General features: G+C 44.4%; 1 protein-coding gene across 2 annotated transcripts in view; it reads right to left on the reverse strand.

Moving 5' to 3' along the window:
- Positions 1–2,289: 2,289 nt before the first annotated feature.
- Positions 2,290–11,690, reverse strand: part of LOC134457226 (potassium voltage-gated channel subfamily A member 10-like) — a 20,474-nt gene continuing 11,073 nt past the window's right edge. For both annotated transcript variants that reach the window (XM_063209117.1, XM_063209118.1), the window contains exons 2-3: positions 10,811–10,934; positions 2,290–4,458 (exon numbers count right to left, since the gene is read on the reverse strand). In XM_063209117.1, the coding sequence (XP_063065187.1) occupies positions 2,584–4,350 (1,767 nt within the window). In that variant the 5' untranslated portion in view covers positions 4,351–4,458; positions 10,811–10,934 and the 3' untranslated portion in view covers positions 2,290–2,583. The remainder of the gene's footprint in view (positions 4,459–10,810; positions 10,935–11,690) is intronic.

The raw sequence follows: 11,690 nt of genomic DNA on the forward strand, positions 1-11,690 counted from the left end.
AAGCAGAGAATGGTTACCGAGAGTAACGGTGGAATCTTGTTTAACCAAAGAGGAAGCAATGGGGATTCCAAACAGCAAAGGGATCTCCAGATAGCCTGCAGTCAGCCTTTTTCGCCTCTTTCCCTACCCGACTATGCCAACAGCATCATACATAGAAGGCAGTCAAATCACAGAGAAGAACATGAAACAAAAACAATTACAGTGTAATATTAAACTGCAGGAATAAAGATACCATTCACTCACTGTTTGGTTGTTCACTAAATGTCTATTTTACAGAGCATACATAGTAATGTTTTCAGAATTTCTCATCTCATGACAGATAGAGATATAAATGGCCCACTGATATTGCCCTCTCTTATGAGGAAAAAAAATCAATGCCCTTTTTTCTCTCTCCTGATTGGAGCATGATGTAATTTCAGAGGCGGGCTGAGTCCAGCCTTCGCATATGGACGGTGAGTGTATATAAGGACTACGGGCTTTTCTACCTGGCAACAGTGGCAACACAGAAAAAAGATGTCCCTTTACATGTTCTATTTCACAGTATACATTAACGCCACAGCATGGTTGGTTTTCTATCAGGATTTGTGTTATCTTTTGTGACATTATTCAATCTTATTTTATTTTTTATGATCCTGTAGCCCCATAATGTGCGCTGTGGAACGCTGTAATAGTCACTAAAAAACCTTTACTATCATAGTGCTACATCACTATGACAGTACAGTACACATACAAGGCCTTTGGTAATACATAATTACTTGGTCATTGTCATTCTATTAACAGCTAATTTACAGCAGGGTCCCTGTTTTACTGGGTTAATTACTTTGTCTCAGTAGCAGGCTATTGCCCTAGCTCAGTCTTCTAGTGACCTAACTGTGCTACGTTCTCAGGACCCTACATAGACATTGCAACACAGTGGAGTCTCCCACTCAACTCACATTTTTCCCATGTTCCCCATCTCTCTTGTGTATTGGCTGCTGTAAGTTATTAAGATGTTAAAACAGAGACAGATGTTGAAGAAGTAAAAAACAAAACAGGAACGCCAGGAATTAAATTTTGTAAGGGAATAGAACTTAGAATACTAAGCCTCTGTGATCCTCTGCTAAACTGTCGAAGAAATACTTAATAAATTAACTTGTCAATTCATAAAAGGTGAGGTGAATGTCATATTGTGAATTTAAAAATATCCATAACACTTTCTCATGGAGTGTGGAAAAAAACTCTCCTGTCACAGCAAAGAAAGCCTGCAAAGAAAGAGGGAGCACAGACAGTGATGAACAGAGGACGGGCAGCCATATGGACCAGCCCCCTGGCCTACACTGCACTTTGATCCCCAGAACCATTCCATCATAACAGACCTTGACTAATACAGCATACTGCCCTTTCCGGCAAAACTTCAAAGCTTCAATTGATAAATACTGCACATGGCATGTGGGTCACACAACCTTTGTCCATGTTACTGTTTTGTATGTATGGAGGGATAAGATCAAAACAGTATTTTTGTTTATGTATCTTACTGTACATTAAGCACTAGTAGCCCTTTGATCGAATGAAAAACATAAAAGATTGGAGACTTAACATTGAAGAGGAATGTTTACATTTTAAGTGGCTTTCAGACACAAAAGAATGCCTTTCATCTGCCGACTACAGCAAACGCTTCCATAAAGTTTAAAACAATGTAGCACGATGACACTAATGCAGCCATGTAAGAAATACAGCACTTTATTGATCACTGTAACTGATTAACTTAATCAATTCAGATTTGTATGAATGAGATATGACATTTCACTCATAGATAATGCAACAATACATGACTGGAAATCAAATCACGATTAAATGCATGTACGTATATTGTAGAAATAACACAAATGATAGGTCGTTAGATCAATATACCTGCAATTATGCCAAAACACATACTGCATTATGACCAACCAGACAAACATTCTAAAGCCGTTCACCATTACAAGCACATACACTTGACGCTGTGGATATTGGGTAGAATGCGGGATGTTTTTTTTTTCTCCAAAGAGGATATGAAGAGTTCAGATGCAAAACCCCCTAAGTGCCTTTTCAGAAAATAATCTGAATTCATTTTTATTTAATACAAAGCTATCAAAATTGCATATTTTTGTTTTTTATTTAAGTAATATAACTATTTATATGTATTATCAAGTACATGAATGTAAACCAAACCAACAACGGGGTTCTCTAAAAATATAGAAGTGTAGGTCTTCAGAAATGGAGTTAGGGGGTTTTGCATCTGAACTCTTCATATTCAGAAAAATAATTAGGTTGTTGATATTGATTGATAAATAGGTTGTTGACTGAGTGTGAAAGAAAGACAGAATGAAAGAATGTGGTAGTGATGTCAGAACAGATGAAGCACATGCAAACATCTTCGAAACTCTAAACCTCTAAATTACATTCAAATCTACAGTAGTCTATAACTGGTGTGTAGTTTCCATGTTTACAACAGTATTAAATACATCAGAAAAAAATGAATAGCCTGATCCATTGAAAACACCTTGTGATAGTCATATTTCCCCGATAAATCAGTCATCAGTAGTCTCATAGTCTCAAAACTTGTCACTGATAGCCATTGGCTTTGTTCAGAGATGTGTTGCTGCTGCTCTTGTCTGGTGCATTTGCCTTCATGCTCTTGTCTGTCGCCTCGGCGACGGGCTGCTTGTCCTCCTGCTCAGTTTCTCGGTGGTAGAAGTAGTTAAAGTTGGAGACGATGACAGGCACTGGCAGGGCGATGGTCAGCACGCCGGCGATGGCGCACAGAGTTCCGACCATTTTCCCGCCCAGAGTTATGGGGCACATGTCACCGTACCCCACGGTTGTCATGGTCACCACGGCCCACCAGAACCCGTCGGGTATGCTGGTGAACTGTGTATCGGGCTCGTCCACCTCGGCAAAGTAGATGGCGCTGGAGAAGAGGATGACTCCGATGAAGAGGAAGAAGATGAGCAGCCCCAGCTCCCTCATGCTGGCCTTGAGGGTCTGGCCCAAGATCTGAAGGCCTTTGGAGTGTCGCGACAGCTTGAAGATTCGAAACACCCGCACCAGTCGAACGATTCGCAGGATGGCCAGCGACATGTTCTGGTTCGGGGCGCTCTGGGCAAGCTCGGGGTTGTTCATCAACTCTGTGATCAGAGTGACAAAGTATGGGAAGATGGAGATGAGGTCGATGATGTTCATGAGGTTGTTGAAGAACTCCTTCTTGCTGGGGCACACGACAAAGCGCACGATGAGCTCGAAGGAGAACCAGATGATGCAGGCCGTCTCGACGATGAAGAACGGGTCCGTGAAGGTGTTGGTGATGGTTTTGGCCGTGGCACTTGGAGGGGAGGGTGAGCTGCCGCCGTGGGATCGGTTCAAAGGCAGACCGCCACCGGCAGGCGGGTGGTCCAGGTCGTCGCGGAACTCCGGCAACGTCTCCAGGCAGAAGATGACGATGGAAATGGTGATGACGAAGATGGAGACCAATGCCACACCTCGGGCGGCATTGGAGCTCTCCGGGTACTCGAAGAGCAGCCAGAATTGTCTGTAGAACTCGTTGGTTGGCAAAGGCACCTCCGCCTCTTTGATGAAGCCCTCGTCCTCCCTAAACTGTTCCATTGCATCATTCCCCAGTTCATAAAAGATCATTTCGTCTGCAAAAACATCTAAGGGTACATTCGCGGGCCTACGCACTTTGCCTCCGGACTGATAGTAGTACAAAATGCCATCGAAACTCGGCCTGTTGCGATCAAAAAAATATTCGTTTCTCATGGGGTCAAAGTAATCCATTCTCTTAATGGGGTCCCCAAGCAGAGTCTCGGGAAACTGATCTAAAGTCTTGAGCTGTGTTTCGAATCGCAAGCCCGCAATATTGATGATCACTTTTTGGTCACCATCGTCCAGGCCCCGCTTGTCCACAAACAGGTCTTCGCAGCACTCCTTCGCCAGCTTGCTGAAGATGGTCTCGCTCTGGGTGCCATCGCTGTTCAGCAGAAGCTTCCAGTTGGATATGAGACTGGCGCAGCTGGCCCGCCCCCTCCTGGAGACACCAGGCGGTAGCGTGGGCGAGGGGGGCAGCCCCAAGTTCTGCCCGGCCGTGCTGGGCTTGCGCTGGGAAGAAGACTGTGAGGAGGGCTGCGAGGAGGAGAAAAAGTGGTTGCTCGCACTGCACTCTGGCATGTCCATGGCCGTGGCCATAGCACTCTTCGCGCTCGGGTAGCTGGGGTCACCCATGCCCCTGCCCGGGCTGCTACCAACCATGTCCGAGCCACCCATGTCGTCGACGTTCTCAAAGTCTACCAGCGCGACCTCCATGGTGCTCAGTGCCTTGGACAGGCCCAGGATCATAGGATTTCAGGCCAGACCTGGATTGGAAGTCGCTCCGCTAGGGCAAAGAGGTAGTTTAACTGCATTCAGGAGGTCACCAGTACAGCTGGGACTGCCTCGTTTACAGATCTGTAAAGAAAGAAAGGTAAGGTATGGTTAGACTTTGCATGTGCATGTGTCTGTGTGTCTTTGGTGAGTGTGTGTGAGTGTGTGTGTGTGGAGCTGAGATATAAATAGAGACAAGACACTACAGGTGTAAAATAAAACCACAAAAGACTTAAAACTGAAAACAATAGATAATGAGAAGAGTGAATGTCTCACATAGAGGTTAATGACGTTACTGACAAAGAAGACAGCAACAAAAGCAGGATGAAAAAAAACGTACTTCAGATGGAGACAGAGACAGAGAGCAGGACGTAGACAGAGAATGAATGAGCAGGTTGTGGCTTTGTGGCTGAGGGAGGGAGTGATTAGTTGCCTCTGGAACATGACGTCTGAAGTCACTGAAGAGGCCCAATAACTCGTTCCTTGGATACTTGTCTCTCTGGAAACCAGAGGAGAGCAGCTGGGAGGGTGAGGAGACATATTTCTGGAGGTGTGAGCTTGACAGCGTTTCCAAAAATGACTTACAAGGAAAAGCATGTGAAAAGGGCTTTGGCTTTTCATCAACATTGCTCATTTTTCTACGTAGTTCCAAGTTAAGATTTTCCATAGACTGGACAGCACGTGACATACAGTGTAACTCATTTGCCTTTCAATGCATGACAGGTATGCCTATTTGATTTCAACTTACACATATGGCACACAACAAACACTGTTTTTAATTTCCTTCAAATGAGCCAATATATATTTGCACATTCACATACATTTATGACTGGAACAACAATGGTAATAGAACAACTGAATCTGCTGTGATAGGCCTAAAGAAGAATATGAACTTGAAGAACTTACATATGAATGTACATACTTTGTTTTTGTTGGCTTCTCTGTGCCAATTAGCAGGACAAAACAGATGGGCTTCTCCCCACCCTCCTTCATCTATCAGGCTGTTAACCACCTGCCACCACCTTAGACATCTGAGCATGTCACAGGCCCCATCTCCAGCCCGACAGCGACTCACACCTCTGACACAAGAGCGCGAGTGTGCGTGAGCAGACAGCCCTCAGATCCCTGAGTTCAGCCCGCCAGTCTCTACCGCAGATGATTCCTTTGGCACTCCTTATGGCTGTACTCGACCAACCACATCCCTCACTCTGTCCCTCCCAAATACACTCTAGAAAATGTTACACCAACTCTGTAAGCTTTATTAACATTGCAAACACTTTTCCACCTCCTCCTCCCTCTATTTCTCCCTCTCCCTTCTCTGCCACTGAATACTCCAGACCCTCCCCACCCTTCCATACTCCGCCCCCCCACACACACACACTGCCTCTCACCACTCCAACTCAAACAGCTCCACCCTCTACTCTCCATTCGAAAGGGGGCGTTGTTCCCTCCGGCGTTTGGTGATGGCTTGCATAAGATGTGTGCTACCACCAACTCCATTTATTCGAAACCTCAAGTCTCCAAAGGTCTACTAACCTAAGGTCTCCTAAAGGGCCGTTCACCTGACATCACAGGGATCCTGCAAAAGTATGGACTTCATGTGTCTTACTCTAATAGCAGGATCTTTGCCCCATTTCTCCCTTCCCTACCCTGCCTCTCATCCCTCCAGCCCTCCCCCGCCCCACCACGTCTCTTTATTTGTTTGTTTTACACACGGCAACTGCTGCGCGGCCGATCACTTGACACCATTGCGCTGGTTTCAGCATCAGGCAGGCCGGCCGGCTGGGTCTCTATGACAAGGAGCAGGGGCCCTCCTGCTCCTCCATTTACTTTCCTTTCACTCTTCCAATGACAATGACCCTCCTCACTAAAACGCCGGCTGAGTGCTCACTAAGGGGTTAGTGGAACTCTGAGTCTGGAGCAACATCATGAATACGGCAGTATACCGTAGGCTTCATTTAACTCACTCGTCATCTGCTGCGCAGGCGCACTTTAGGAGAACGCTTGACCTCTTGTACCTGGGACCTGACCTCAGTCAGTGTGTGTGTGTGTGTGTGTGTGTGTGTGTGTGTGTGTGTGTGTGTGTGTGTGTGTGTGCGTGTGCGTGCGTGCGTGCGTGTGTGTGTGTGTGTGTGTGTGTGTGTGTGTGTGTGCATGCGCATAGCTAGAGGTGCGTGTGTGCAGGTGCTGGTGTACGGTATGTGTGCATTCAGTCATCATGGAAAATTGGACCAACCTGAAACCAGGGCTGCGCTTTCCAAAAGCACCATAGCAATCTTACTGTGCTAGTGCTAGGAAAGTGTCTAGTAGGTTGTTGACACAAAATATCAATTTTCTGTGGAGTGGCAGATACATTTGTCCATTTATTTGTCTCTAGTAATTACATGTTCCGCCTGTGTCAACTTCCACCCGTAGTGTAGATGCCTGTGTATCTCTGAACATGTGTGTGTGATTAAAAGGTTTATGTTCATGACCAGATTAAAGATGAAGAGCTACAGATTTGCTACACTACGACCTTAGTGTGGATGCTAACGACTTGTTTTGATTATGGCAAATTACAAATTATCTCAAATAATAATATATTATCTAGAAAGAGCTGTGCAGTTACATACATTAATTGCGTAAGCAAAATGTTTTCAGAATGCCAACATATGTTCAATAACTGCACCAATAATGGCTGCTTGGGATGATAATCTGCCGATGGTCTCTGTGTGACATCTATATGTTTAATGCCTTACTAAGCCACTCAGCATACAGAAAATATGTATTTATCCAGCAACAGCTTAAGGTCATATGACCATGCATATGTTGCATGAGCACATATAGGGACATGTTGCACGAACACATTGAAATAGAGACTTACAAACCATCTTACTGACAGTATGCAATCAATCACCAAACCAAAATATCACACCAGTTATAAGGAAAGACACTGAAAACAGTGAAAGAGTGCCACTGCCAATATGCTAAAATCCGTACTGCTGCCCTAACAACATATTTCAGCCATTCTTAAAAAGATGATGGGATGGACTATCTACCAAGGGCACTCTGTGATAGGACAGAACATGCATGTGAGAAGATGTAGCTTGATGTAAACATAACTGCTACACATCTTCTGACACACACACACACACACACACACACACACACACACACACACACACACACACACACACACACACACACACACACACACACACACACACACACACACACACACACACACACACACACACACACACACACACACACACACACAATGTAGTTATATTGGGACGATTGTCAATGTAGGAAAGTCCTATTACAGACTTGCTGAACTTATATGACAATTCCTGCCAATTTCAAAATGCAGTTGCATTGCTCATGCGAGTCTTGACTTAACATACTCCAAATATTGCATAGGATGATATATGCAATATATTAATAAGACATTTACTCTTTGTAAAAATGTTAAGAAACCATGCCACCATTAGAATGGCAATCTCAGAAGGGCCTGAACAAAAAAATGCTATGTTGTTGGGTACTGACAAGTGAAGGATAGTAGGCTATTAACAATAAAATCACATATTGAAAAATATGTCAATAAGCTACAAAGGCAATTTTTTATCTGTCTTGTGTACTCTCTTACTGCAAATGAATCTGGCATGAAAACCCCCACAGGCAGAAAGATTATGTTGTTAGTCATTGAATGCTAGCATATTAATAAGTGATCAAATATCAGAAAATGTGATGAAATGAAGAAACCACTTTGTTTCACTGGTGAACAGTCTACCTTGCTGGTTACCATACGTGTGAACGATTAGTTGCCTCGTACTCTAACCCTTATTGGCATTCTACCAGCTTAATACATTTCATGTATGCAACATTTACACTAAGACAAGATATCTCCCAAACACTGTTCATTTGCAGCATTTTACTTATGACGTTAAGGTCTATTGACCTTCTTCAAGCAATTCAGGTGAATTGGCAGAAAAGGTTGAATTGCTTGAAGAAGGTCAATAGACCGCAAATGTGAACAGTGTACGAGAGCTTTCTTGTCTCAACGTTGGTGACCCAGTGGTTCCACTCCTACTCAACTGGTCTAAGGAGGTGTGCAAGAATTCTAAAAAATATAACATTTATTTTACTAATCAAAATAGCATTTTACGGCATGATGTCAAAAGAGCAGCAGATTTTTCAGTCAAAATCTCTTGCACTCCAAATCTCTTGTTTTCATTTTGAGCGATGAGTTGTGCAGGCTAGCTGCATACATGAAAAGATCATTCATTATAGCCCAAAGCCTAAATCAATGTATTAGGAATGAATGCAGTTAAATCTAATGATACATATCTGTGTATTGCTGTGTGGAAGGACTCCTCCCTCACATCAGCAGGTGTCACTGGGTTAGGGTAGGAGTGTTTGGGAATAACATGAAGCATGACTGTTCACCAGCCACAGAGTAGAGCAGAGCAGGGGCACAGTGAAGTGTGTGAGGAGCAGAGTGTGTGAAAAGGCTGACAGATGTGTAATTAAAGGCACTGACTGATTCCTCATCCATGACCCTGATGCCTGGGGGGAGGGAGGGAGGATGGATGGATGGATGGAAGGATGGATGGATGGATGGATGGATGGATGGATGGATGGATGGGTGGATGTGGGTCAGACAGAGAGGATGGACGGGATTAAGGGGTTAGAGGGTGAGCAATGGAGATGGAGAGGAGGGAAACACTTGAGAGACAGCACCAACAGCAGAGACAGAGAGAAACGATACGGGCACTTAGAGGATCTGAGGCATGCTGGATAGAGGACGAGAGAGCGAGAGAGAGAGCGAGAGAGAGAGAGAGAGAGAGAGAGAGAGAGAGAGAGAGATCACATGAAAATCAGTCTAATGATACTTGTCAAACAGTTTTGTGACGGTAACTTCTCAATGACTGTCACAGTTTACAGTACTGAGATCATTAAGAAAAAAATACTGCCAGATGTAAGTGTAGGCCTATACATTAAGCGAAATGTTTTTATCATTCACAAAACAGCATATAACTATTGATCTATGGGTTTTATATATAAATATAGCAGAGTGTTTGGTGAGTATTATTGTTAATGATTTGGACCATTTATCATTGAAGTATTTTTCGTGTTCTTAAATCCATTCAGACCAAGATACGGCAGTGTCCTAATTCAAGGCTGGTTTCCATTATCGGGGTTGAATAAAGCCATTGACGCAATACCACAGTGATACCTGCGCAACGTAATCCACCAAACTATACCGCTTGGACGGGGTCCACGGGGGGTCAGCAGTAAATGCTTCTCAGTTCAAACCTATGAATAATTATTTGGCTAATAAGGCTTGCATGAGTGACCTTGTCAGTCATTTTATCTCTCACAAGTCACCCCAGCTCCAGTAAGCACATTTCGTACATCACATCCCCAACATGCCAGATAGTAGAAGAAACAACCAAACATGAACCGTCAACACTATTTGAATGAACAAAAACCTAACGACTATATGTTGCTCTTTGCAAACAAAACTGTGCCAACCCTGAAACCAGGCACGGAGCCTGAATACTATCAGCCCTGTCTCAATGCCAATACACTCTCAGTCTCAACCCCCTCTGGTAAAATCATATCCTCTTCCTCCTCTAGCTCTCTCTCACACCTGCTGAGAATCACAACAGACACTTCCCCTGAACAAAGCATCAGCCAGCTGAGATGTACAGTAAGTAAGTAAAAGAGCGAGATGCATTACTTACTCTCACATGATGCTCCCTCTCGGATGCATTTCAAAGCCCTTCAGAGTTCAGCCAGCAGAACAAGCTCTCAGCTAGTAGGAGACAAATCACCTGTAGGGTGGGCTTCTGGGACAGTGGTGGGAGAGCTGGGTGTCAGGGTACAAGCCATGAAGAGCGAAGGATTGTCCCAGTCTTGCCTATGCCTACCATCTTGTTATTTGGGCTCAGTTTGACTTAATCTATTAAAGCCAGCACTGGGGGTAACCCTATGCTGGGGAGAAACCAGAGCTGGCGAGCTGGCAACCCGCAGACGCGGACACACACGTACACACACGTACACACACAAACACACACACACACACACACACACACACACACACACACACACACACACACACACACACACACACACACACACACACACACACACACACACACACTCACACACACACTCACATGCAAGCATGTGTAGACAAACTCGTGCATTATTCCACACACACACACGCGCGCGCACACACACGCACACACACACACACACACACACACACACACACACACACACACACACACACACACACACACACACACACACACACACACACACACACACACACACAAATACACTTACACAAGGGCAACCCCCCATACCATCACACACAGAGACAAACACAAACACACACAGAGACATCACCTAAATTGTCAAAGAGCGGAGAAAGTTGGGGACTCACTCATTCACCTGGTGCCGTGGCTGCAGCAGTGCTGAGATAATGCGGGGTACCCATTTCAGTCCTCGTAATCATTGGATGGCTTTCCGAGGTCTAGGATGTACACAGCAGCCCGATATCCCAACACCTGACGAGACATATCAATATGCATGTTCATATAAACACCGCTTCTGCTCCACCTCAGAGAAAAAAAAATAACGGTGCTAATCCCCAATGGCCAGGAATCACCACCAGAACGCATTTTTGACGTGGACTGGGCACACGGCCAGTGAAAGGAAATTGATCTTAAATAATTGTTTGCACTTTAATGAGGCTACAGTAAGCAAGTCTCTGTTGAGCACCCAACACCAAAAGCCACCCGATCGCTTACATTGTACACACAAAACCTCGCAGACTGGAACCACTTACTTACAGGTTGCCTCGCCTGACTTGCTTACGAATTCATGCTAAATTCGTAATGTTTAAACAACATTGATTAAAATCTGCTGAGATAAGGAGTTTGAGGGCAATCCCAAGGGGGGGAAGATGACAGAGAAGAAATGCAGGTGCGAAAGGAGAAACAACTTTTGACTTCATACATGGAGGAGGGAAAGAGATGTAGTTTCCCTGTAAATAAAAGACTGGGGAAACTCAAGCCTCAGGGATACTATGAAGGACTGAGTCACTTAATCCAGGCCCTCTGTCTAAAACTGTGCCCTACATTCCAGAGTTCTGGTGACGTTACTACGAGATCCCAAATTCAGTCCAGTCCCATTTTATATCGAGGATTTGTATTATGTCATGGGATATTCAGAACATCTGTTGTCGGAAAGATGGGTTATTCAGAATACACATCATAATTCAAAATTGTGGTCAAAGTCAAAAATGTTTACGATGTAATTAA

This window comes from Engraulis encrasicolus, chromosome 10, assembly GCF_034702125.1.
Source record: "Engraulis encrasicolus isolate BLACKSEA-1 chromosome 10, IST_EnEncr_1.0, whole genome shotgun sequence".
Lineage (NCBI taxonomy): Eukaryota > Metazoa > Chordata > Actinopteri > Clupeiformes > Engraulidae > Engraulis > Engraulis encrasicolus.